At 49.3% G+C, this 27,319-nt stretch overlaps 2 protein-coding genes and 1 pseudogene across 4 annotated transcripts in view; 1 reads left to right on the top strand and 2 right to left on the bottom strand.

Annotated features, from left to right (window-relative positions):
• Positions 1 to 12,744, bottom strand: part of LOC308644334 (actin-related protein 2/3 complex subunit 5-like) — a 30,844-nt pseudogene extending 18,100 nt beyond the window's left edge. The window contains exon 1 of the transcript XR_014024404.1: positions 12,632 to 12,744. The product of XR_014024404.1 is annotated as an actin-related protein 2/3 complex subunit 5-like (transcript). The remainder of the gene's footprint in view (positions 1 to 12,631) is intronic.
• Positions 2,681 to 8,353, top strand: DGCR6L (DiGeorge syndrome critical region gene 6 like). 2 transcript variants are annotated; one of them, XR_014020967.1, is made up of 5 exons: positions 2,681 to 2,893; positions 2,971 to 3,171; positions 6,668 to 6,768; positions 7,415 to 7,555; positions 7,827 to 8,353. XR_014020967.1 is itself a non-coding variant. In XM_081285324.1 (5 exons), exons 1-5 carry the CDS (start codon positions 2,784 to 2,786, stop codon positions 7,908 to 7,910), a joined length of 597 nt encoding a protein of 198 aa, XP_081141450.1. In that variant the 5' UTR covers positions 2,707 to 2,783; the 3' UTR covers positions 7,911 to 8,353. The 2 variants fall into 2 exon arrangements, 1 of the variants encoding a protein (XP_081141450.1); XM_081285324.1 differs by having other exon boundaries at positions 2,707 to 2,893; positions 2,971 to 3,131.
• Positions 8,726 to 26,187, bottom strand: PRODH (proline dehydrogenase 1). The gene is made up of 14 exons (XM_081285323.1): positions 25,697 to 26,187; positions 23,754 to 23,962; positions 19,270 to 19,304; positions 18,563 to 18,715; positions 17,464 to 17,528; positions 17,145 to 17,261; positions 16,660 to 16,739; positions 15,841 to 15,922; positions 14,107 to 14,199; positions 13,832 to 13,978; positions 12,632 to 12,807; positions 11,031 to 11,129; positions 9,417 to 9,505; positions 8,726 to 9,319 (listed from the first exon to the last, which is right to left on the bottom strand). Exons 1-14 carry the CDS (start codon positions 25,973 to 25,975, stop codon positions 9,132 to 9,134), a joined length of 1,812 nt encoding a protein of 603 aa, XP_081141449.1. The 5' UTR covers positions 25,976 to 26,187; the 3' UTR covers positions 8,726 to 9,131.
• Between the last annotated feature and the right edge of the window lie 1,132 nt (positions 26,188 to 27,319).

The raw sequence follows: 27,319 nt of genomic DNA on the forward strand, positions 1-27,319 counted from the left end.
TTCCTACAGTAGCAGCCAACAAAGTGAACTGTAGGTGTCATAATCTAGGCCTGATCCACTCTAGCTGCAGTTCACAGCCCCCACCCCAGCCGCTGACCCAGGACAGAGTAAAGAGGCCAAAGGCCAAAACCTTATTACATGGGGCTGCCCAGTGCATATTCCAGGTCTCACATGGACTCCTTTCATAAATGCACATCATAATAGGCTCTTTTTCATAAAAATGAGGACACAGGTGGGAAGTATACCTAGATTGAACATCCTCAGGCAGGTGCCTTCAACCAATTGGTGCCTTCCCCAAACCTTACCCCAAGGCCCAGCCCCAGCTGCTAGCAGAAGGCTTGGCTCTCACAAGTTCCAGTCATGCCTCTAGCCCTCCCTATGTATTCCATGGCAATGGCCTCAGCAATTGCCATTATTCATTATATTCATTTCAGATTTCAAACTAGGTCATGAGCGTGATAGGGAGTATAGCCAACAATGGCTAAGATTGAGGAAACGGATCCTAGAGAAAACTGGGAGACCATCTAGGGAATTCAGTATTGAAGGACCCCAGCCCCATAACCTAAGGCCCGATTATGAAAAGTAGAAAGTATGCAGTAAACAGGGTGAGCTCACCACATAACCTGTTAGAAAGGGCACCCTGCCCACATCACAGGACATGCTTGAGCAAACTGGGATCATAAGCGGGAACAGGGAGGAAATAAAATGTAAACCTGTGAGATTTATGAGTTTTTCGGGAACCTATAGTGAAAAACAAGTTTATCATAGTGAAAAACAAGTTTATCATAGTGAAAAACAAGTTTACCCTTTAAGTGACTTGTACGCTGGATTCAAAGGGACCAATGAGACACCTGTTATTGTGCTAGGTGGGAAACAACTCCTTTTTCCCTATAAAAGATCTGTACCCCAAAGCCCGGTGTGCCAGTTCACCAAAGCTTCGGCTGAGGTTTTGCTGTGCACCCGCAGGCGCCTGTGTATTAATAAACTTGCCTCTTGCTTTTGCAGCCAGTGTGACGCTAGTTCTCTTTTGGACGGGGGATTTGAGGGTCTGAGGGTCTTTCAGTATGATCCTAGAAATCTCAATACCTCTCCTACTTTTCTCCCTCAACCCCCCCAAGTCGAAAGAGGGCCACTTCACACAATGCCAAACACTCAACTGGGCAGCTGGAAAATGACTTGTGAACAGCAAATCTGACTGTGTCTGTGCCTCCAAATCCTTCAGAGGCCACTACTGCTCTCAGCACAAATCCAAGAGGTCTCTGTAATGCAAACCCCTGGCCTCACTCTCTTCCTGGCCTTCTGCAGCCCATATCAGAATTCCTCCACATTGATGGCTGTTCTTTGTTGTTTCAGCACCAGCCAGCTAGAAGCCCCTCAGTGCCCAGCACAGCAGCTGGGGACAAGCCCACAGCCTGTGGGATGTGGGAGGTGGGGCTGTAACACAAGGAAGCTAGGGGGCTCGTGGTCCCAGTTCAGGATGCAGGATGGGCAGCACTGAGAAATCAAGGCAGCTTCAGACTGGGACTCAGTCTCCCCACTATTCTAACCAGAGGGTGAAGCCAGATTTAAAAATAGGTATAGTGTAGCTAGGTAAATCGGATCTGATATGGAGTCTAATAGAGAAATATGGAGTCGGAGCTGAGTCGAATAAACCAGAAACTACACCTGGGAGATTGCAATCTTAATGTTCCCAAGCCCCACACACACACACACACACACACACACACACCGCCCATCCTAAAGAACTGTAAATGAAGCAGCTCCCAGCAGAGATGGAAGGTGCTAATCAATTCACCCTAGGCCCTTCTGGCCCTAATCACTCCTCCCCCCACCCTCCTGCCCCAAGGCCCAGCTGTTTTCCATCTTTTGGCCTCCTCATCTACATCCCCCAACATGCAAGACAAAGGGAAATAAGCAAGATAAAAAACAGGAATGTAGGAGGACAAAAGAACGCCTTAGATATAAAAGGGATGAGCCTTCCCCAGCCTACGGATTCCACCTTTCAGGGGACGTCTTTTCTGCTATCCTTTATTTTTTTTTTTTAAAGAGAGAGTGAGAGAGGGGGAGAGAGAGAGAGAGAGAGAATTTTTAATATTTATTTTTTAGTTCTCGGCGGACACAACATCTTTGTTGGTATGTGGTGCTGAGGATCGAACGCGCTACCGCTTGAGCCACATCCCCAGCCCCTTTTCTGCCATCCTTTAATAAAGCTTTTTACTTTCCACTCTACACTTGCTTCTGAGTGCATCTCTGGTGTATTTGGGGAAGCAATGACTCCTCAAGGTAACCGGCGGTATCAGTAGCTCCAGTGATGTCCTTTATCACAGTCTAAACCCTAGCAGGAAAGGGAACGCAGACTCCAAGCCCACCCCACTGCTTGACCTGAAGTGGCATGAGGCTGAGGTGGCTGTGGACAGTAGCACTGGGCTTCCTTTGTTGGACCACTGGTGAAGAAAGAGCCAAGTCTTAAAATTCGCGCCTTCCACGGGCGAGGGGGTGGAGAGTTGGTGCGCGCAGACTCTGTGTAAACGGGACAGGAATTCTTTGAAATACCCCGATATCCAGGCAGGATCGGCGGCAGGATCAACTGACCAGACACTGTGAGATTTAAGACACCCATGTTAGAAGGCGGGTATGGGCGGACGCAAGGGGAGGGACGCGCAGGCGGGCAGACGAGTGGCGCTCAAGAATGACGTAAAAGAGGTCAAGCGAACCGCGCTCAAAGCTGACGTGAAGGGAGCTGGTAGCGTTGTTGTGGCCAGCAGCTGGTGAACGCCAGCGCCATGGAGCGCTACGCCAGCTCCTTGGAGGAGTCGGTGGACGGGGCCCGACAGCAAGAAAAGCACTACCAACTGCTGTCGGCGCTGCAGAGCCTGGTTAAAGAGCTACCTAGGTGCGCAGCGGAGGGCGGGGCGGGCCGCTTAAGTGGCCCAAGTCCCGCCCGCGCTCACCGCGCCGCTCTGCCTGCAGCTCCTTTCAGCAGCGCCTGTCCTATACCACTCTCAGCGACCTAGCCCTGGCGCTCCTTGACGGCACCGTGTTCGAGATTGTGCAGGGGCTACTGGAGATACAGCATCTCACCGAAAAGAGCCTCTACAACCAGCGTCTACGACTACAGAACGAACACCGAGGTGCGGAGGGGTGGCGGGAGAACGCAAACTCCTTCTCCAGGTCGGCCAGCCCCGGGAGTGCTTGACCTTTGTAGGTTTCCTAAGGGTCCCTCGCAGGAGACACCTCAGGTTGACCAGATCAAGGATGCAGAGCTTTCCGTAGTGCCTTTTTGGTGGCCATTGAATCAAGCCAGTATTAATTGCACAACCTCCTTCTGAGCCTGACAGAAAGCCAGAAACCCCTGCTTAGGATACCCTGTTTCTCCGCCCACTTCTAAACTAGAAGGCCCAAGGACTTTGCGTGGAGGCCATTGACCACACCCATACCCCACAGCGGATAAACGTTCGTTGACATCTCTGCAGCACTCTAGGGTCAGTTCCCTCAAAGGCCTTACAGGGCACCACACCAGCTGTTCATAGAATTCCTAAGCTCTGAACCCTATAGCACCCTCAGCAACTCCAACAGCTTTCCATTTGATCCACAGGCTTGCTTCCTCTTGTGTGTCCCCATCAGGGCTTGAGAGCCCCTTGCTGAAAATTATAATAGAGAGCTCTCCATACACCATCATATTTTTACCTTTGCTATTTTATTTTTTCCTTTGTTATAAAAAAAAGAGTTAAAACATTTGGAAAATTTGAAAGAACTGTATAATGAATACCATTTTGCTCTCCACCTAGATTTAACAATATTTTTCCATAGTACGTTTATGTAACACCTGAGCACTTCACCAGAAGCCCTCAGCATTCCACTATACCAGGATTTTCAATCCAACACTGTTGACATTTAAACTGGTGAATCTTTATGATGAGATAGTGTCCTGTGCATCACAGGATGACAGAGGCACCCTTCCCTAGTCATGACAATCAGACATGTCTGCAAACAGCCCTAGGGTCAAACCTTGACCCTGAGAGAACTGAAACAGTGCTCTAGAACAATGTTCTCCTACACAACCACAGTGAACCATTCCAGGTGTCATGGTCACATTACCTAACAGGTCTCAAATTGTCACTTTATAATTAAGGATCCAGTCCAGGTTCATATCCTGCAATATGGAATAGTTCCTAACATTTATAGAGGCTGACTTTTTGAAGAATCCAGTGCATTCTACCTGTAAAATGTCCCTGTACTGCATCTGTTTGATTGTTTCTTCATGCTATCATTTAACCTGTTTCTCCACACTGTTGTTTTTTGTAAACTGGACAGCAGATTGAGGCCTGATTAGATGTAGGATAAATATTGGTGACAGACCCCCCAAAAAAAAAATCCTCCTAGTGTTGCAAGGTCCCTTCCCCATGAGGGCAGGCAATGTCCATGTGCCCCAGGATTAATCTATGACTACTGAAAACGGATGTTGGATTTTATTAAGTCCTTTTCTTCCATCTATGGAGGTGATCAGGTGGGTTTTCTATTACTACAGTGAATTACATTGGTTTTTTTAAATTCCTGAGATGAACTGCCTTCTAGGGATAAGTCATGATGTACTATAATTTTTGTCTATCTTGGATTTGACTTGCTAAAATGTTGTTAAGCAGTTTTGACTCTGTGTTCATGACAGATATTGGTTTGTAGTTGCCTTGTAATATTTTTGTTAGTTTGGGCATTGGGGTAATGATAGCCTTTTAGAATTTGTTGAGAAGTGGCCTTTTCAGTTTTCCAGAAGAGTTTGTGAAGAGTTGGTATTACTTCTTCCGTAAATGCTTGAGCAACTGTATTTTTAAACATTTTCATTGACGTACAAGGTACACATAGCTCACCGATCCAAAATACATAGCTCATTCTTTTTTTTAATACTTTTTTAGTTGTAGATGGACCCAATACCTCTATTTTATTTATTTATTTTATGTGGTGCTGGGGACTGAACCCAGTACCTCATACATGTCAGACAAGTGCACTACTACTGAGCCACAGCCGCAGCTCCTAATTTATTCTTTTTAATGCTCAAATTGTGCCATGTTTGCCATGTTGAGAGCTTCAGGCTGTCCCCATCTGATGTATTCCCATTATTTTTCCAGCACTTCCTTGCCTCAATCCTGGAATCAGCCATTTCTTCATGGAATCCTGATTGCTTTTAAGTGGGACAGTTTTTGGTAACTCTCTAGAACCTTTGTCTTGTCCTTCAGAAGGCTTGAGCAAGGTCTTGGTATGGCCAGCAGAAAACAGGCTTCTGCGGACTTTCTGCCTTTCCTTCAAATAATTTTTAACAGGTGGTAATTGGCCTTTGTTTTCCTTGGGCATTCCTAAAGCCAGGCCCCTTCTCAGCAGGTAGTTGGCATGGCTCTCTCCTTAATGTTTTCTTTTGCTTACCAGTGGAATCTGGGAGTTTGCCTGGGATTTATAGCAACATTTGATAAATGGAGTGAAGAAAATGACATTTCCCTGCATTTATCTTTGCTCTTTAGCCTGCTTCCACTTAATGTACACTATAACCAGAAAACCAGAGTGTCTTTCTTGCCTCTGTGTTTATGGAGGTGTTTTGAAGGTGTCTTCTGATTTCAAACACATTTACTGTGACAACTGTCACCATTGTGGTATATAGAGAATGCCAGGAAATGGGATTGGAGATGGCTATATGCACTGCAGGGGCCAGGTTACCTGCCAGGAACCTCAGGGACAGTCATGAGAAAAGCTGTCACATGAGAGCTCTTCCTAGAGAGTGTGGGGTTTTGCATTTTCTTGTCCTGCCAGCAACCCCTCCCTGATGGGGAGGCATGACTGTTTGATATTTAGACCAGTAAGGTGTAGGGCATTGGCTGTATATTCATCTGGTGCTCCTGTCCTCCTCTGATCAGCTCATCAGAGTGGACAGTTTTCACCCATCTATGTGTGTGGCATGATTTTGCAGGGACCATGGAGCCTTGCTCAGTGGTGGAAGGTGAAATCCTTTTGGAACAACATAAACTCCTCAGCACAGAACTTCTGCTGGCTCCTGATACCTCAGGCTTAACCCAAATGGGGGCCTCCCAGGTCTATACCCACCCTTCTCCCTTCTTTGGCTGCTGTGCAATACCTGGGAGATGCCAATGGGGAGGGGTAGTTCTATTACCCTGAAGGGCATTACCAAGGAAGGAACAGCACAGCCACACAGCTGGCAGTCAGCAATCTTTTTCCCTTCATTTCCCAGTCCTTTATCTCTTTTGGTCTCCCATAGATGATGGCAGGGCACAACTAAAACTCTATCACCTGAGCCTATAAGCATTCAGACCTCAGTCACCCACCCACCTCCTCCAACTTAGGCTGTAGCTCTGATCTCAACCCTACACCAACATTCCCTTTTCCATCTTCCTTCAGTTCCCTGTACCTTCTGGAGTCCCCTGGATGTGCAGAAAGGTGCCCTGAGTGAGGGCAGACCTGGGAGAACTGAGACTCCACATAGCTTTCTTTCACATAGAGCTTAAGGCAGGGTGGGATCATGAGGTGGTGCTTCCCATCCTTAGGCCTGGCTGAAGGGGCAGACATGAAGGATTGAGGTATGCTCTGGGCTCCGTTCTTACCTGTTTGGGGTCTATTCCCCTCTCCCCAAAACCTGCTATTCCTAATGACTCGACTCCATTCCCAGTTCTCAGGCAGGCCCTACGGCAGAAGCACTTAGAAGCCCAGCAAGCCTGCCGGCCCCACAACCTACCTGTGCTCCAGGCAGCTCAGCATCGGGAGCTAGAGGTAGGGGACAGGGGTGGGATGGCCAGGCCTGGCTCTTCCTTGCAGGGACTACCTGGTTCTGCTAATAGAGCTCAGGGTGGCTCAGGAGCTGCAGCTATTCTGAGTCTTGACCACCAGAGGTCTGGTGAGTGCCTACACACGGATTTTTGCCATGGGCCAGGGCTGGGTGGGGAGTGAAAGCCCAGCTGTGATTCTCTTACTCTCTAAAACAGTAGCTTCTTGTGGGCTGGGGTGCACACAGAGCAGGCGCTAATGGGGAACATTGAGGCCTCATGCATGCAAATACAATGGTGGAGTGACAGGGATAGCCAGAAAGGGATCCATCCTTCTCCCAGGGAGCTCAGAGTCAATTGGAGACACATACATAATCAACAAGCCATGGGAGAGTATGGGTGGTGGCTACAGAGATGTACACTAGGTCCAAGGCTGCTGGGGCTTTGGGGGAAGCCTCTTAGAACCTCTCTGCCGAGTCTGGTGAGGCTGAGAAGGGTGAGGACTGGGTGTGGTGAGGATACCTGTGGTCCTGGAGCCAGTGTTACTGGGGATGGGCAAGGTACTCAAGAGGAAGTGGCAGGCAAAATCATGTGTTTGAGGCTTTGAAGGGTGGGGGTTGAGCCTGGAGCCACCCTCACTCTGTTTGCGGCAGGCAGTAGAGCATCGGATCCGGGAGGAACAACATGCAATGGACCAGAAGATTGTCCTGGAGCTGGACCGGAAAGTGGCTGACCAGCAGAGCACACTCGAGAAGGCAGGGGTAGCTGGCTTCTATGTGACTACCAACCCACAGGTCAGTGCTTGGCCCTGCTGCAGCCCTTATCATTGGTCCCTGAAGGCCAAATACATTTAGGATTGTACTCCTGGTCCCTGATGAGTTAGGCTCAGGTTCAGTGGTAGAGGTGGGGATAGCAAGGAAGTGGGACTCCAGAAAGAACCTGGAGGCCAGTCCCATGGCCCACAGGAGGTGAGCCTGTAGGCCCTGGTATCTATCTGCCTCTAGGCCAGGGTGGAAGAGCACCAGGTGTCATCTGGCCCTCATGGAGGATCCCTCTGTATTCCAGGAGCTGACACTACAGATGAACCTGTTGGAACTTATCCGGAAGCTGCAACAAAGGGGCTGCCAGACAGGGAAGACAGCCCTGTGACCAGGTGGGGATCCCTGCTGGCCACCACTACCAGCATTGCTGGGAATACAGCCCTGTCTACCATCACCAGAAAGATGCAAGGAACTTATCTTCCTGGTATTTGGCCATTTGCCAGCAAGCATCACCATTCTAAGATCAAGCCAGGTTCATCTGGCTGCACCTGTCACCCACCTTTTCCTGGGTTTTTTGTGCAAGCACTAGGATGGTGTCATGAAAAGGAGGGAGGCCTAGCCTACCAGCTGTCTCCCCCAGTGCTGGGTGGAGAGCAGGGTTGTTGGTTCTATACCTTCCCCATTCCATGGGCACATCCCAACCTCTGCCAGGCCCCAGGTTTTGAGTTTGTTTTGGTCTTGGCCTCTCCTTTGGCAGCTGAAGCCCCCAAATAAAAAGAATTCCAGTGCACAAATCCTGTGACCCAAAGAAATAAAGGCCCGTGCACTTGGTTTGTGTCTCATTTCTGCCACAACCCACATACAGTCCTTTCCTGATAGCTCTGTGGCAGTGTTGGAGACAGCAGAGAGCAGTACCCATCTGATGCAGCCACCACAGTGTGGCTGAGACCTTTCCTGGGGCTCCCCTCTTTTTAGGATGCCCAGTCCCATCATCTGTTTGCCTGTGTGTAGAATGCAAGTCTGGACTTTGAAGTCATGGGTGGCTAGGTCTGCACTGAAGCCATCTGGGAAGTATATCCTGTCCCATCCGTGGTAGAAATGATCTCTAGAACTTGAAAGTGACACTTCTCCATCCAAGCCATTCCCTCTATGCTGCCCAGAGCAAGCTAATTTCATGTGAGGGCACCATGGTAGAATTGAGGGTTTTCAGATGTAGAATAGTAGTTTATTGGCCAGGCAGGCTTTCCAGCTGGACTACTACCCACCCATGAGGCTCAGGTATATGGGTTGGACCCTGGCAGCAGACAGTCCCATTAAACTAAGAGGTAGGGGCCCAGGCCCACTCATTAGACAATACCTTGGCTCAGGCAGGCATCAGACTCAGCCTAGGCCTGAATATCTGCATCCTGGGTGGGGCAGGAACCACCTAAGGCAGCCCTCCCCACCTCCAACAGGTTTCAAATTCTTGGGTATAAAAAGGCAAATCTGGTGGTGATAGCCTTGGAGCAACCCAGACTTACACCCCTAAATTCCTTTTCCCAGGGCTCTGGGAGGTCACAGAATAACCATGGCAGCAGGTGGTAGAGTAACTATGGTGGTGGCACAGCAGTTAGGCTGGGCGGTAGAGAAGGCTGCCAGTGCAGAGCCGCCGCCACAACTCCTGCCACAGCAGCTGCCGTTCCCGCTGGGTGCCCTTCATAATGCTGCTGTTCTCCAGTGCTCGACGGGACAGGTAGGGCAGCACCTCCATCACAGGGCCATAGGGTACATACTTGTATACAGAGAAGCCTGCCTGACCTATACACACAGCAGGGACACAGGTGTGACTTCCACTTTCTGCATCCCCACCAGGGTGTCCCCCAAACCCCACCCCACCCAGGAATGCCCAGCTCACCCAAGGGGAAGCTGATTTGGTCACACATGCCCAGAAGCTGTCCAAAGCACACCTGGTAGTCAGCTGGATGCAGCCCCAGTTCCTCCATCCTATGAACACATGAGACCAGGCTGGTGAGGAGTCAACCCTAAGCTATTGCCCTAGGAGAAGGGTAGAGGGCCCCAGTCTTATCTCTGAGGCCCTTCTGCCACACCCAGACTCCAAACCCTTCCCTCCAGGATCTATCCCATACAGGGTGGGGCTGAGCATTTGAGTTCTGCCCTGCCCCCCAACCAAGTCTTGCCAGCAAGACTAGGCTAGGCTTCCCTCCTCCTAGAGGGAGGCTTTCCCTGGGTAGGCGTTGGTACTTGGCCAGCATTGTTCCCCTTTCCTCAACCCTTCTTTCTCCCCATTACCTCCCCCACACCTCTACATCCTGACCCCCTGATCACCCCACCCCAAGAGCTTGCACCTGACCCCGGGAAGCTCCTGGGCTGTCTTAGAGCCCAAGGGGATTTTGCTTGGTGACTGGTCTTCTGTCTCCTCCAACCATTGTCTTCCCCTTGCTGGCTGCTCCTCCATCCCATCTCCACAGCTGTTCTATCCCATATACAGCCACCAACAGCCCAAGTCTTTAGAAGGTAGCTGGTATGAATTCAGATGTGCTGCCAAATGTCAAATATGGAGTGTGGGAGATTTAGTACAAAAAAAGAATGAGAATTTGTGTGTGTGTGTTGTTGGGGATAGAACCCAAGTCCCCAGACATGCTAGGCAAGTGCATCCTCAGTCCTAAAACATAATATGGAAAATAATTTCATCTTTTTCTTTTAACATAGTTAATAGAAAATTTAAAATTACATCTGTGGCTCACATTATATTTTTATCATCAAAGCTCCGATGTTAGGGTGGGGACCCCCAACTATCTGGCCCCCTCTCCTGTCATACCATCCCTAATAGGATCATACAGAACTTTCTGGGTTTTAAAATACCTACACATTGATGATTCACATGTTTTCATCACTAGCTTCCTGTATCAGGTATCCTGATTTGGCACATCTGTACCTGTACTCCAGAATACCCATACATACACCTATACCTTAGGGCACTTTGGGGTCTAGGTGTGAGAGATGGAACCATGGTGAAAATTCTGGAATACTTAGGAATTTACTTCACCTTATTTCTGTATTTGACTTGTTAGATTTCTCCCAAAGTTGTGCTCCATGGGACAAGCATTTAAAGAGAAAACAGACTGTATTAAGTTCTAAATGCAATTTAAAATGTTAATGGAAACTGTTTACAGATGAGGCAGCACATCAGAAAGCTCTCCTGAAGGACACTGAGATTTAACATCACCCTTAGACATTTCATTGAAGCATTTAAATCACCTAAAACAATTTATTTTTTGAACTTGAAATTTTAATTAAAGTCAAGATTAATGTTAAAATCTAAAGTAATGGCAGAGCAACATCAAGAATACCAGCTAGGTCCAGAGGGCTTAAATACTCCATACCAGCTTGTTCCATGGATATTATCCTATAGCACCTAATGGGTTACTGTGAGCTCCTTGACCATTGGAGTGCTGACAATTTTCCCCAGCCTTGGAGAACCCAACAGCCCAGTACAAGTAGCACCTACCTGCTCAGGGTAAAACGAATGGTGTCTTCATTGTGGGAGGCTACCATTACCTCAGCCTTAGAATTGTGCTTCAGCTCCTCCAGAACATAGTTGAGGCACCTGGGGAGAGTGCCATGTGAGCCTGGCCCCAGGCCTGTACCCCTCACTGCTAACCTTGCAGGCCCAGAGCTATCCAGTAAGCAGCTCCTCCCAAGGGTACCTACCCACAGCATCAGGAGGAACAAAAACAGGTCCTGGCCCTCCATTCCTCAGCACCTCATAAAGGGGAAGGATCAACAGCCAAGAAAAACTGAGCAACAGCTTGGACTCAACAGTTCACAAAGAACTAGCTAAGGTGCGACTTCCTCACATCAATCATACTGTCACTGCACAGGGGCTGGGAGGGAACTTGCCTGAACCTGCAGCTTTGCTTCTGGGAAGGGATCCTACAGTTCGCTTCCTAGCCCTTTGAGGAAATAAAAGGAAGTGATGCCAGGGGGCCTTGTGTGGGGTAAGCATCCCTGTTCACCAGCAAGACTCTCAACAGTATGGTCATCATGCAGTGAGGATAACCATCAGGGTTGGAGTACATTTTCTCTGACCCAGGAATTTGTGACACTGTGTCCTAAGACACAAAACCTGTAACAACAGATGCATACAACATGAGGAGGACGAGATGTTCAGTGAATCCTATTACAATAACCAGAAAAGATCATAGACCTTGGACACATAACTTTGTGCATCTGTATTAAACACGTGCCACTGTTAATAGAACCGCTCTGTTGACACAGGAGGATCCAGATGTACCATTAAATGAGAAAAAAAAAATAACAAGAGCAAAGGACAGAGTGTACTGTGTAAACATTGATGGGCATGGCATGTACACAGCACAGATGTACACAATGGGCTTGTGCTGCCAGGAAAGGAGCTGCAGCCAGCAAAGAGACACTCAGGGTCCCTTAGAATTTGCAACAAGAACATAAAACCTCAGAGAAAAATCATGCAGTTGGACTGCCTGTGCTGCACAAAAAGATCTCCAAGATAAACGGCAAAGATAGCAGGTGCACAACTATTAACATCCCCACCATGTGAACTAAAAAGCAAATAGTAGGGATACCATCATGGGGAGGGCTGGGCACCCTGGGCTCATTGCACATTTCTCCACTAAGTATCAACAGAAGACAGCTGTGGGTATCAAGGCCAGTTTTTGTTTTGTTCAGTAGATACCTCTTTTTAAAAAGAGGTGTTTCCCTGGTGTAGCGTATCTCATTCACCCCATGCAACACAACCCAGGTTTAAAACTAGATAGAAATAAAATCTCTGTACTTTTCCCTTTTCTCTGCCAGATGCTATGGCCAGCCTCAGAATGAGCAAGCCCCTATCTCAAAATAAAATATTTTAAAATGTAGCTCAGTCTTAGAGTGCCCCTGGTTTCAATCCCCAGTACCAAAAAAAGAAAGAAAGAAAAAAAAAAGAAAAGCCTTCATGTTTTTTAATAAATGACAAAACAAAAGAAATATCACTTATGCCCTGAAGGAGACCTGAATGGGGTTAGCAGTGTGGTCTTCTACAGTCCTCACTCCCCACGTCCCCCAGGAAACAAGACAGAAGGGCTGACTCACTTGTGATACATGGCATTAGTGGCCTCATATGTAGAGTTGATAGGGTCCTCATAGCCAAGATCCACAGCACGGGCACGCTCCTGGACCATGTATGCACCACGTACCAGCTTGGCCCCAAAACACCAGCCCTCACGGCGAGCCAGCTCTACATCCAGGGTCACATTGTCATAGGCATCCTGTGGGACCAAGGCCAAGTCACAGGGACCCCAGCTGATGGCCAGAACAGGGACTTACTAGGGCCCAGGTGCTCCAAGGTATGTCAATTTGGGACACCTAGGACTAGGCAGAAGCCGCCTGAAGGAGGTGCCACTCTGGGAGTCTGGCAGACAATTGTAGGTAAGAATGGGCCTCAGATCTGTCCCCAAGAAGGGGTGACAACAAGGCCACCTTCATGCATCCTCCTCTGGCCTGGGACAGCCCTGTGGGGGGTCAGCCCAGGTGCCAGGTATCCAGAGTTTCCTCAGCTGGGATCAGGGTGCATGCTGGGGCCACCTGACTGGACCTCCACACCATCCTATGTCTGGATACTTGGCTCATCCTTATAAGCTCTGGATCTATACAGGCCCTCAGCAACTTAGCACCCTCAGGTTTAAGGTTCAGTTTGGGGTCCTATCCTAAAGTACCTCTGGGCTTCCTCAGGACATGCGAAATTCTGCACAAGTCTTTTTCTACAGAGGATCCCAGAGCTTTTATCAAATTCTTAAAGAGGCCTGTGCTAAAAGCAGACAAAAAGAAATGATGATCCATAAAGGGGGTTTAAAGTACATCAGATGGATTCTTAAAAAGCTCTTCTGCCTCCTCCATTCTCATCCCTGCCAACGCTCTTGTCTGAGTCCCAAAGCCCAGAACAGGGACTGGCGACAGGGTCTCAGAGGTCTTGCTTACTACTACTCTGAAGCAATCACCCCAATCTCGATACCTCTGCAGGGCTGGACATGGCCACTGGGCAGGGTTTTCTTTCTTGGACAGTAGGGCCCAGACCAGAATAACTGTGCTACAGAGGGACCTCCCCTTGGGAACATAGCCTGCTCTCTCCTCTCTTTCCTCTGCACCCAGCCTCTGCTCAGAGTAGGGCCAGGCAGATGCCACAGAGCTCAGAAAAGCATACCTCTTGCAGGGTAGTTGGTCATGCTGCACACCAGAGGATTTATAGTCAAGGCCTAGAGGTAGACAGGGAAGTGGGGAGGCAGGGGCCCATACCTTGAGGTAGCATTGGTAGGTGTTGAAGATGAGAGGCTTCTCCACATTGAATTTGCGTTGTATTTCTAGTGTCAGGTGGCTGATTGCTGGCTGGAAATAGGTCTGCTCAGCATCCACCATCAGCCGTACCCCTGCTTCCATGGCTTTCTAAGAGGAGCAAAGGGCAGGAGAGACTTCATGGCTCAAGTGAGACAGATGCCCTTCCTCAGTACAAGTCCCAGGGTCCTTGAAGCCCCAGTCCCCACCCCACATGGGGCTGGTTCACACCGCCCCACCGTGGCCAGGACATCCATTCTCTGCAGTATCCTCATCATCTGCAGCTCTTCCTTCTCAGTGAACTGTGACATCAGGGGTTCCAGCTGTCCTGTCTGAGAATACAGCATATGGTCAAACTACACTGTAGAGCCAGGGAGGCTACACTTAGAGACCCAGATCGCACCTGTGTCAGCAGTGCTACACTCAGCCCACCAGTACCACCTTACCCTCTCATACAAGGCCAGAAGGGCCACCCAAGCCAGCCAAAACCTTGGTGCCTGGCCCTAGAATCAGACAGGCTTCTTTCTCTTGCCTTCCCCCAACTACCTTTGCATGTGAAGGTCAGCACCTTGCCCTAGGCCAACCAGACACAGTGATATGATGCCCTGGAATCTCACAGCCAGCCAGCTCTTTGTCCTATACCTGGAGCCTGGTTGTACCAGGAGGGAGTTTAGTGCCCGTGCCAGCTAGCTCCAGGCCCTAGCCAGGCCCAAAGTGTTTGCTTCTATGGCTTCCCCAGGACCCTCAGGGGGGTCCTATAGCTGTGGGGAGAACCCTTTCTGCCCCACACAAGGCAAAGGATGTGAACCTTGACCAGCCAATCAATTAGAAAGGCTCAGTCAGGAACAGGGAGGACTCCAAAGGAAAAACCCATGATTACAAGCAGACAGGATAGCTATGGGGAACAGACTGACTTGCAGCAGGGGTACCAAGATGGTGGCCCTCAAGAAATCAGGCAGGTAAGCAGTGGGCTGGAAACTGGAAGTGGCAAGACCCAACCTGGGGGGACCATGCAGCACCAGGGCCTGCCACTCTCCTGCTAATGTGGCAAAGAAGTTCTTGGTAGTGCTGACAAGCATGTCCCTCTGTAGGCCCCCAGCAGCTTCGCCTCACTCAACACAAACACTTTATCCCTGGCCATATGTATGATTAAGTCTCCATGTATCAGTGACTCTTGAAGTAGAACCGCACTGAACATGCCACACCTCTAGGCTCTAGGTCAGTGATTCAAAGTTTGGGGGCTGGGCCCTCAACTGGCCAGGGCTGAACAGCATGGAAGGAATATCTGCAGAACATGTTCCCAAGAAAATGTTCCACCTTCAAATCCCAGCATAGGAGGGGCTTCAAACAGTCTCATTCCTCCCCCTGTGAATGTAGGCTAGCCTAATGATTTGCTTTTAACAAACTAAACTTGACAGGAAGTGACACCATATGACTTCTGAAACTAGGCTGGAAAAGGCAACATTGCTTCTACCTGGCCCTCATCTTAGAAAACACTTGCCCTTGGAACCCAGTCACCATTTTGGGAAGAAACCCAATCAACAGCCAGCATCAGCCTTTTGGACATGTAGGTGGGATACCTCCACAATGACTTCCATGACCCTCTGAATACAAATGTATGGAAGACCTCAAACAAGAACCACCCAGCTGAGCCTTATAAACCTAGAATTATGAGAGAGAATAAAATGATTGTTGCCATTTCTGGCCAAAGAGGTCTGGGTGACCTAACAAACAAAGTTAGATGACTTAAGAAGTGGCCCCCAACTCCCAGATATCCTCTGCTTGTGGCTCCTCAAGGCTCCATGTTGGTATCTGTTCAGCACTCTGAGGACACTAGTGGGTTTGTTCTCTCCCCTGTGGGGCCAGAGAAAATGGTAGTCTCAGTCACACTGTGTCCCCAGGGTGGAAAACAGGAGATATGTGATGAGATTAATTCTCTTCTCAGCCAGGACCCAGTGAGAGGGGAACATTACCTGCACATTGGGGATCAGCAGGTGCTTGGAAAGCTGAGTCCTGCAGCGAATGAGGCTGTTCCACTCCAGCAGGTCCATGGTGCTGTGGGGAAACGCACATCAACAAAGGAGGCCGAAAGATATTTCTTGATCCAGCCACACAGCTTTACCCATGGGTGCTCAGATTGTTGGATGTATCAGGCCAAAGCCAACCCATTCCCCAAAAGAGCACTCCCAAACCCAGCTACCATAAAACTCACTTCTTTTTTCAGTCTTAAAGTTAAAATATAAATATTTTTCTCTATTTAAAAAATTAAAACCAAAATGTGAACATTCCTGAATTAGGGCATCAGCATTTTTATAGCTGATGCCCTAACAGATGAGGTTCAGGGAAAAGCCAAAGGTAGGAGACCAGGTAGGAGGCAGATGCAGCTTTAGAGGGACTAGGTAAGCTACAATGGATAGGGATGGCTGAGCACTACATATGAATGGGATCCCCTGGTGACTTCTATCTCAGTCTTTGGCCCTGAGGATGGGATATGGGACTCTGATTCATTGCCTACTAGTGCAGGTCTCAGGAAGGGCCAATACCCTTTTTCTGGGACTCAGATAATTCCAGAAGAAGCCCTGTGTCCATGCTGCCCAGCCTTATCCCCAGGGATTTCCCAGGTTCCCATCACTTCTACTTAGTACATCTTAGAGAAGTGGTCCCTTCAGCACTATCACCTCTTAAAGGAGCAACCAGGATTTGGAGAAGCTGCTAAAACTCAGCTGGAACCAAAGCTACCCCAGGGTAGTTGAGTAGTCCCCCTTATTCTCAGTCAGGGATGCTGCTCTTACCCAGATGCTCCCAGGGTCTCTGGTGTAAACCAGTTCTCAATCTCAGCCCTGGATGCAATGCCCATCTTAGCAATGCTTTCCTTTAGAAGTAAGAAGGAGGAGTCAGCACTGATGTCTCCGAGCCCTATCCACTAATGTCCCCCTCTTTTGACTTTATTACATCATAAGCAGAATGGAATCCATTTTGGACTTGTTACTATGCCACAGATGAGTCTATTCACATCTGTCTACTGATGCCTGTTCTCATCCCTCAGCTCCTCCACACTCTTGCTACCTCCCCAACCCTCTGCCAGTACTTCCTGTATTTGTTCAGAAATAGAGCCCATGGCAGGTCCTCTTTTTCTTCCATCCTCCCCAGCTGACAGTAGCAGTAGAATGGGCTCTCTCTCAGAATTGCTCCAGGGATCCACCTTGGACCACAGCCACTTACCACTGGATGAGGTTCTTCCCCAAGACCCCATGGTGACCATCCCCTCACACTCCACCTGTAGTGCTACCACCTCCAGTTTTGTGTCCATGGCAGCGTGCCCAGCCTGCCCTTGCTCTGCAGCCATTTGGTGAAAAAAATGTCTCCACTTGGTCAGTACATCTGAGAAATGCAGCTGCAAACACAGGCCTGAGTCACTATCAGCACATACCCAGCTCTCCCAGACCCTTTAAAGCTCTGATACCCCAAAGACAGGACTTGTATCCTGTACTAATCCTTATATACTCAAGAATATAGACACATATGCTATCATTTAATGCCCACAGCAGCCCAAATGTCTTACAAATTCTCTAGAGATAGAAGGTTCTAGCACTTACCAGAAACTGGGGCCTACCCAGGGAAGTGAGCTTAATTGCTATGAAGCCATCATCACTGGCTTTACCTGTCAGAAGCCAAAGGAAGAACTATGAAGAAACAGATACACAGATGGGAGAAGGAGCACCAGGAAGCTGTGCCCTGCTGACTCTGCAGCCAGTTCCCTAATCATGTTGCTATCCAGTCCCCTAAACACATTTGCACTTGGCTGCTCCAGAGACCCTACCACAGAGGTGGGAAGGGGTGACTTGGTAACATTTTTGTTTGCCACATGATGCAGAAAGATGGTGGCCAAAGGAAGCAGCAAGACCTACACACTGCTATGAAGCCCCAAAGGTGTCCCTGCTTCTCCCTGCCTCAGTTTCCTTCCCTAATGCTATCAGCACCACAGGATATCCATGTATGGGTCACAGGACACAGACATACCAAGTAAAGAAGAGGGTGGGGCACTCAGGTCATCTTTGCTTCTGTTTGCCCTCCCCCTACCTCATTTTGCCCCCAGAGAAAAGAGGCAGGAGGCAAGAAGATGTCCCTCACCAAAATGACTGAGCATTGACCTGACCACTAGGGATTCCCCCCCAGCCCATTAAGCAGAAACTTTGAAGCATCACTCACTCCTGAACTTAAAAGGTTCAGAAGGCACAAGACCTGCTGCCACTATACACAAGACTGCTAGGGATGGCATGGGGACTATGCTGGGATCTCGTGTGACTTAAGGACATTGGGGCTCAGTGACCTCATGACTTAACTCACCACCCCCATTCCCAGCCCCCAGTAGGCTGTACCAGGGAGGGATTCCCTGTCATAGAGGATATGGCATCGTTAGCCGAACCAAACACTGACCCGGGGGTAATTCATTCCACCATCATGGACCATCTCCCAGTGCTCCACATTCAGGCACTTCCCAAAGAAAGGGCAGGAACATGAGGTAGAGAAGGAAGCACTGTCTCAGGAAAGGACTAGATGCAGCACAAACTGAGTGTGACAGCCAAGCCCTCTCACTGCAGACCCAGCCTTCTTCACCAACCAGTATCTCATCTCTACTTTCCCAAGGATCTTCCCAAGCTGGGATCAGGCAAGTATGTAGCCAAATCACCCTACCTGAGGCCTCTATGCAGTGCAACAGGGTCTTCATGCGGCTATCATACTTGGTTTCACTGGCACAGAAGTAAGTATGGGCACCACTGATGACGCTGTCCCTTTGGTCTCCAAAGTTTAGATGGGCCTGATATTGCTTCTCACTCTTACTCATGCCTAGAAAAGTGGACACATGGCCTAAAAACAGCCACCAGCTCTACCAGAAGGTATAGCTCAAACCCCCTATACCCAGCATGAACAATCCAATGACTTTGTCCTTGGCACCCTCAGATGGACTCAATCAGCACTCCTGTGCTATGGGCCCTGCAGCTCTCTACTCCACAAAGCTGCCTTTTTCTCTCAGCTGGTCATGTACCCCTTCCCTTGCTGTTCTTTTAGCTATAATACATTTCCACCTGGCAAGCTTCATCATGGGGCAAACCAGGTGAGGAAGGCCAAGCCTCCATCACAAAGACCTGGATTGTCACACACTAAAAGCCAAGAAGACTAAGTCCATATGAAAGGGCTATGAGAAATACTCAGGGCCTGTCACTTGCCAATGTGTGAGGATACACAGAGCCAGGCCAGGAGCCCCAGTACAGGGAGGAGCCTCAGGACTTAATCTTTACCCCAGCGTTTACTCAGGCCATGAACCCATATGTCTCCTGGGCCACCAGGGTGCATAGGGGTGGGGGAGAGCATCTGTTCATAAACAGTGGCCTCTTACTCACTGCTGCCATTCCTTTCTGTTGAAGAGGCATAGGACCTGCAGAAAAGAGAAAGAGGCAAAGGTCAGGGTCATAATACCTAGGCCTGCAGGTAACAGTAGAAGCAGAAGAGGGAGAGGAGGCTGGGGCTGAGCTGTGGGCCTGATCCTGATCATGATCTTGACTGAGGGCTGGCTCCAAAGCACAGCTCAACTTGGGTGTGACCACTGGGCCAAGGAGAGACAGTGGCCTCTGGAGCCCTTGAAGCCCACATGAAACCATGTAGATAGAGCTCCTCCCTACTGAGGAAGAGTAAGAAAACTATCCACTGAGATTCTCAGAACAGCCCAGGACATGCAGCTTTGTCTTGAAAAAAAGCTAGCAAGGAGGTCATGCTTCTTCCCAGGAAAAATGGAAACACAGAGCCACAGAGGGCACAGAGGAATGGAGGCAGGAAGCACAACTCCAACAGTGAAATCCCCTTGCTCTGGCTTCTACCTCCATGTCCATAGCCTCTGAGTTCCTCTGAAGACACCTGGGCAGAGCTCTAGGATCCTTCCCCGACTGCAGGCACAACCACAACACAACCTACAGGGCCAGCCTCCCTGCTTTATTCTTGCCCCTTAGACTTATTTTCCAAGCAGCAACCAGGAATTTTCTTTTAAAATGCAAATCAAATCTCACTAGCCCCTTGTTTAAAAAGCCTCCCAGGTTCACAAGGTACTCCAGAACACCTAAAGTCTTCAATAAGACAGGACATTGAGGTCAAGACACTGGCTGCCCTTGGCCCAGCTCATTTGCCCTTCGACTAAGGCTCAGTCAGGCCTACAGTCCTCCCCACAGTCTTTCAACTAGCCTCACTGTAACTTCCCTACCCTATTGCCACTTGTCCTTTTCTTCTCCACTGTACCCCCTTCTGATGTCATCCCCCCCATTAACCATTCTCCCCCCTCATGTGGCAACCAGTTTCTAGTGCTCAGTTCCAATGCTATGCCATTGGGATAGCAAGAGTTTGGGCTGTTATAAATAATGGGGATGCTCACCTTAACCTTAATCCTAAAACACTGGGATTTTTACATCTCAGATTTTGTATTTAAAGCTGTTATATATTAATTATTCATTAATTATTCATTAATTAATGAAGAGAGAACTCAGCCTCATAGCCAGCACCATCCAGGGTCTCCAGGGCCTATGGCCCAACCCATACCCCCACCATCTCTTGAGGCAAAAGTAAAGCCATGGAAAGGTCAAACCAGGAAAGCAAGGACAGATGACAGTTAACTGCACCTTTGGTAATTGCACCTTCAGAAGGCCTCACCATTAGTGGCTTTTGACCTTACTGATCACAGAGCAAGGCCTGGGCCACTAAGCCACCTGAAGAGCCCTCCCCATTGGCCCTGGCTCCTAACCCAGGACCTTTATCAGGGGACTTTGAGCCAGAATATCCAGGTCAAAACCCAAAAATCATGGTGGACCCAAGCCCTTAGGGGAATGGGATTCCTCATGACACCACAGTCCATGAAGCCACAATCCAGGATCAGGAGGTAGGCAAGCAGCTACTGCTCTTGCGCCTCCTGCTGACAAGATGTAACAGAAGAGAAGAGGGTAAACTGTGACTGTGTGACAATGTTCTAACTCTGTAACAAGGGAGTAGTCAGGTCCCACAAAGACCTCCTATCTGTGACAGGGAGCTTCCTGGCCTCCTTGTAAGGCTTCTGGCATGAACTGGCAGGGTCAAACCCCTAGCCCTTTAAATCAAGGCCCAGGAACAAGACAAAAGCCACACACTCCCATGCCTTATATGCTAAGGCAGAGGAGGCAGCCTGAGTACTGCCTAGAATAGAAAGTCTCATGGCAAGGGACAGCTGACCTTGGGCCTCTGGACCTGGGTGACCCCCAGCAGGAAGATCTGGTTCTGAAACTGCACAGCCCACAATTTATATAGCATGTGTTTTAACTAGCATACACAACTGCTGGACCTTGACTCAATTCTTCTCATGGTTAGTCCAGGGGCAGGCCCAGAACCACCACTACTGTTCCCTCCTTCCCACAGTCTTAATTCATGGTAGTGGCCTCTGCTTCTCTCCCAGAGCACAATCTATGGGCCTTGTTACAAGACAAGAAAGGTTGATATTCCTCCACCACCACCCGTTATCACAAGGACACTGAAGCAGATCTGTACTGCTAGTCACTCCTGACCAGGACTACCCACTGAGCCCTGCAGGCCATGTGATGGTATGGAGTGGTGCCTGAAAGTCTAGTCCTTCCCTACAGCCTGGGTTCCTCTGAAGGCAGAGCAACAAGCAGCAGAATTAGGTGTATATCTTTGTTATCTACCATTGGCATTAGATGGTGGTCACCCTATAATGGCTCCACTTTATGCTTTAAATATAAACCTTTATGCTTAAAATGTAAACCTCTCTGCTTGACTACTGGTGGCTTATTTTAAAACTGACATGGGCTTTTTTCCTTCTTCTTCTTCCTTTCCCCATTCCTAACCATGAGGGAAGCAAGACTGACCTTCTTCCTGTCACAAGTTGACAAATTATCTGTTCTTCGGCTCATTGGCCAAAGCAATCAAGAAATTCAGACCTCTGGGCTGGCACCAATGGGTCTGAGAATTGGTTAACTCTCAAGGCTACAAATACATTATGACTCCTGATAGGGCACTTGAGGAATTTAGCCTCTGTATCCCTTTTTAAAAGCCTACTGTCCCCCCCAGCAGTTAGAATTCCAGTGTCTGGGGCAAAAATCCCCTGTGTATTCTACTTTGCTAAAAAAGCAATAAAACCTTTTTCTCAAAACCTTGTCCCAGTACTGGGTCAACATCAGGGACAAGGAGTGAGCTTTTGTATCAACACTGTCAGGTCAAGAAGGGACTACCACTTAGTCTCAGAGCCCGCAGACAAGTAGCCATCAACAGCAGGCAGCCTAACAGAGGCACACTTTACAGAGTAAGGGAAGTGCATTTCCAAGTGGGGTGGACAGTCCCCAGGCAAGGCACGGGCCAGCCCACCTCCAAATGCTCCAACTACTGCCAAGCATGGAGGAAGCCAGAGGGGCAACTCTAGGAAAGGATTCTTTTCATATCAAAGGCGCCTGAGAAACTGCTGTTGTGAAATCACCCTGTCTGGGACCGAGGCCACAGAGCCCATTAGTTATTCAACAGGCAGCTTCAGTAAAGGCTGCAGCCAAGTCCCCAGGGGGAAGGGAGGCTCGCAGGGGATGCTGGACTAGAGCACCCTGCCTTCAAAACAGCCAGTTGCAAAGCAAGGGGCTGGGCTCCCCAGGCCAATGAGCAAGAGGCCAGCATGCTGAGACAAGGCAGATACACTCTGTTCCCAGGGAAAGAGGCCTCATGTGACTGCCTTTCCCACCCTACTCCCCTGCAACTACCTGGGGCGGGACAAAACAAATGTGAGGCCTGATTTGCTCCACAGAGGGCATGTCCTGAGCCTCACATGGGTCAGGCCCAGAATCCAAGCCTGTCCTGGAGAGTCACAGGCACCAGCACTTTGGGAGAAAAAAAAAAAAAAAGCTAGCCTCTGGTGTGTCTGCTATTACCTCAAGAAGTAGAGGGCAACATCATCCTGACATTCCATCCTACTGCCCAAGTGGGCAGGTCAGTGAGATATGTCCCCTACACTCCCTGCCCAGGGCATGGGCCTTGCAACAAGTTTAGTGACAACAGGAGGGGACTCCAGGCCTGCCTAACCACAGTGTTCCTGGCTGTGATTCCCTTCACCATGGATGCCTGGGCAGAGGCCAACCCTGGGAGACTCCACACCCTCTAGGCAGAGTCACCTGCAGATTAGGAAACTATTTCAAGACCAGCTGAGGCCAGGCAAGGGTGGAATGGTGGACCCACCAGCCAATCAGGAATTCCTGGGAAGAGAGGCTGTAACAGAGCAGGAAACCAGAGCAGCCTCCTGCAAGTGGGGAGGGGGGGGGCGGTGTCGGACAAATGTTTGTGTGAACAACCAGGCAGCACATATTCTCAGTATTGGAGGCCACACATTTACACAACTCTGCCCCTGTAGGGCAAAAGCAATGTTAATTTCATAAAACTTTACATGTCACAAAACATGATTCTTGTTTTGATTTTTTTTCAACCACTTAAAAATGCAAAAGCCATTCATAACTTGCAAACTATATAAGACCAAGTGTTGGGCTAGACTGGGCTGAGGATCCATAGTGTTCAGTCCCCAGTCCTTAACCACCTCTGGGTTCAGGCATACTGGTGTCCATTCTCACCCTCCTCCCCAGGTAGTCTTTACTTACACCAGCCTTTCCATGGAAGCCCAGAGTTGTCATCTACAGAAAGTAAAAACACAAGAACTACTGGCAGAACCCAAGAGGGCCACTTGTAATCAAGCTGATGGCTCATCCAGCATTGGCCTCTACCTAGACAAGGCTGAAGTTCAGCAGCTGAACTGGCTCCCAAAAAACCCAGTGTTCTTTGGGGTTACTACCAGATGCCTGTGCAGCTCTAGATAGGTAAGCCTTACGCCATCTCCTTGCACTCTGCCTCCTCGGAGCTCAGATCTTCCTCCACTCCGTAGTCCAGGATGGAGCCAACACCAAAGGCCTTGTTGTGCCTGATCAGGGGCTGAATGGACTCCTGGTCCTCGCCAGCCACAAACTGCCCATAGAAGGTCATCTTCATTAGCTTGTCAAACAGTTTCTGCCCAAGAAGTTTTCTGGCTATCTGAAGCAGCTGGAAGGCAAAGGGAAGAAGCTGACTGGGCCATCCAGCCTATCCCTTCTCAGCAGAGAAATCTTCTTTATACCTCCCTATAAACTTCAACCACTTAGGGCCAAAGTGCCTAACAGCATCAGGTTGTTTAGGGTGGGTTTTTGGGGTTTTGCTGTCATTGTTGTTTTAGTACTGGATATTGAAACTAGGACCTTGAGCATGCTAGGTAAGCATTTTACCACTGAGCTACATCCTCAGCCCTTTTTTTAATTTTTATTTTGAGACATGGTCTCACTAGGTCACCTAGGCCACTATCAATTTTATAAGGAAGATCATTAAGAGCAGCTTGCTTATTCACTTACAGCAACCATAAGTCAATCTTCATTTAGAGCAGAACAGTGGGTACTAAAGTATCCCTTTAGTCTTCCATCTACTCTGGTCTCCCTATGACTATGAGCACATTGTTCCTTTCTGGACCCCACCTTTGAGGGGGCCAGCTCAGAGTCCACCCCAGGGCCCAAAGGGGTGCCTGACCACTGCTTGATAGGTAAAGAGGAGCATGGCGTATCTCTGGGAAGACAGTTTCTATCCCTCTCTCACTCCCTTTTAGTCACAGGCAGGTATGTGTACTGTTTGACCCTATCCCACAACCAGTCACTTGTGATACCACTGAGAGACCTGGATATAGCCTTTGCCCTGTCACAGAGTCCCTGTGGTTGACCACTCCCTCCTGTCATTCCTGCCCCAGAAGGCTGCCTCCTCCTGATTACAGTGCCAACAGCACTTCCTGCTCCTTTCCAGTTGCCCCTTATAATGCTGGTCCTCCCCACCTGCTCTACCAAATCCTTTACCTCCAATGTCCATTCTCACCCTCCTCCCCAGGTGGGCTTTACTTCAGGACATTACCATCTGCCACAAACATACTGGGTCTCCTAGAGGAGACCAGTTCCAAGTTCCACCCCTTTTTCCTCTACCACACTCCCATTCTTGCCACCTAGGCTCCAAGTGCGACTGTGAAGCTCCCCCAAGGGATCCAAGCCAAAACCTCTGATGAGCACCTGACTCTAACTTCAAGGGTGTTGCCCTCACATCCCACCTGCTATGGCCTAGTCTAAGCTGTAAGTGTGACTTACGTGTTTCTTTTACTCCTCCTGCCTCCCAGTGGAGTTGAGGGCAACACTAGGCACTCAAAGTCCCACGAGAAAAAGCCACCACTACCTACACAGCCTTCCAGACTCCGGGGCCAACAACCAGACCCCTACAAATTGTTCCCAAGGTCACCTTGAAATAACTGTCATCTCTAATACCTCTAAACTGGTTAATTCCCCAAGACTCCCACACTTCTTAAAGTTTAAATTTGGGTGTTTAGGTGATTTCCTATTTTCTTCAGCGTTGTTCAGAATGACGGTGTCTGGGAAGTGACTGGTCACAGCTTGTGGAACTCTGCCAGAATTCCCTTTGAGCAAAATGAAAGATACTTGATTTTAAATTCCAGGGTGATAACTTTGTATTCCTGCAAATGGTACATATCTTAAACATTCATTGGTCTTTGTTTTTAATTTTAAATGATGAGTAGGGAAATTCACTAGGTCCGAAAAGGAATGCAGGAAACGCCTCCCTTCCCGGCTTCAAATCATCGCTTCAGGCGATATTTCAGTGGCCCCAGCTCAACTCCATAACGGCTCCCGGGACAGCAAAAGCCCCCACCACCGCCCCTAGCCACCTGCAAGCCCACCCATCCTCCCACTCGCACACCTGCTGATGGCGCTCCAGCAGCGTGGGTGAGGCACACAGCCGTAGCACCAGAAGATTGCGCGCTAGCTCCCAGGTACGCAGACTGCGGTACGCCTCTTGCGCGTTGCTGAAGTCCACCACGGGAACTGGCGGCCTCACGGCCTCAACCGGCCTGCATCCCGGCACAGCCCTGGGACCCGCGGCGGGCTGCTCGCGGGTAGCGGGCGAAGTGGACAGCGGGGCGAGATGAGGTGTGCGGGGAGAGCGGGATCGAAGGGAAAACACAAGCCTCAAAGCCATGGCGGGCAGTCTCTACGATCCCGAACAGCTTAAGTACACCCAGACAAGGAGGCTCCGCCCTGGAGCCACGCCCTCACTTCGGAGGTCTTGTCGCCACCCGCCCCCAGTTCCGAGCCCGGTCCTCTCTTCCAGAGGCCCCGCCCTGCGCGCTCCGGAACGGTGCGCGTCCAAAGGCAGGCCCCGCCCGCCGAGCAGCTTGGGTCACCAGAGTCTCCTCCATTTTCCTTTCAAGGTGATCACCCTGACTCCTGGAGACCCCTGTCCACACCCGCCATAAGTTTTTTGCATATGCTTGTCATTCTGCCAGCCACTCCTCATGCTGTTAGCATGCTACTCTAGAGCACTGATCCCTCTCCCTGCAACCTGATTATTCCTCTTACTCAGCTCAATTTGAGGAACACCTGCCTATAAGGCCCTGATCTCTAGGGTGGTTTAGGCACTTTCCCCTTCTCTTACACTTGTTGGTAGTGACTTGCTGGGTCCCAGTCACACTCACTGATATCTTGATGTGTCCTTATTGACCAGCCTAGGTCCCAGGATCTAGGCTGGTAACTATGTGTTCAAGACTTCTCCAGGGCCTGCCCTGGTCCCTAAATTGCTCTGGATTATACCTGGTCTTCACCCAGTACCCAGGCCTGAGTTAGATGGTCAGGACCCTCTGCAGGCAGGGATGGAGCCAGGGCCCATTAGCTTCCTAATAACTCTGATTCTACACAGACACCCCTTCCATGCCATTTCCTCTCCTGTGGTAGGACTAGCCATGCCAGCCTGGGCTGCCTTGTTTTTCCAGAGTGTCTGTTTCTGGTAACCAGTATTAGACCCCAAGATTCTGAGCCTCAGCTCCACCCTAGTATCATGTGTCAAGAAAAACTACACTGTTTCCGCAGGTGCATGTGTCCATTAATACAAGGGACATGCTTGAGAAGGTGGGAGAAGCTTACCCTGACCCTGACCTTCCCCACCAAGAGCAAACACCATGCTTAGTCCATTTTCTAGATGATCCTGTTGATCTCATCTAACCCACCCCAGGAACCTCACTTTAATATAGTCACTGATCCTGCATCCTTATTCCTCCTCTTACTCAGCTCAGCTTGAGGAATACCTCCCTGTAAGGCCCCCCATAGACTTAAGTCAGCAGTCTTTGGACTAAGACCTCTGAAACCATGAGCCCCTAAAAAACTGACTAAAACAAAGGGCAATGTCACAAAGTGGTCATTGGTTGCACTCAGACTGGTTCCAGCACCACAGCCACCTGAAACAATCCCCAGGAGTATTCAATATTAATGCTATGTAGTTGTTATGCTGTGTTGTTTAGGGAATGAGAACAACAACAACAAAAAGTCT

Source organism: Spermophilus citellus (genome assembly GCF_964194105.1).
Source record: "Spermophilus citellus genome assembly, chromosome: 3".
Taxonomy (NCBI): domain Eukaryota; kingdom Metazoa; phylum Chordata; class Mammalia; order Rodentia; family Sciuridae; genus Spermophilus; species Spermophilus citellus.

Coding starts and splice junctions, on each gene's coding strand:
- DGCR6L (XM_081285324.1), top strand. CDS start 2,784: ATGGAGCGCTACGCCAGCTCCTTGGAGGAGTCGGTGGACGGGGCCCGA. Junction 3,132..6,667: donor ACTACAGAACGAACACCGAG/GTGCGGAGGGGT, acceptor CTCCATTCCCAG/TTCTCAGGCAGGCCCTACGG. Junction 7,556..7,826: donor ATGTGACTACCAACCCACAG/GTCAGTGCTTGG, acceptor TCTGTATTCCAG/GAGCTGACACTACAGATGAA.
- PRODH (XM_081285323.1), bottom strand. CDS start 25,975: ATGGCTTTGAGGCTTGTGTTTTCCCTTCGATCCCGCTCTCCCCGCACA. Junction 17,262..17,463: donor TGGGTAGGCCCCAGTTTCTG/GTAAGTGCTAGA, acceptor CTGTGTTTGCAG/CTGCATTTCTCAGATGTACT. Junction 12,808..13,831: donor CCTACCAATGCTACCTCAAG/GTATGGGCCCCT, acceptor TTGGTCCCACAG/GATGCCTATGACAATGTGAC.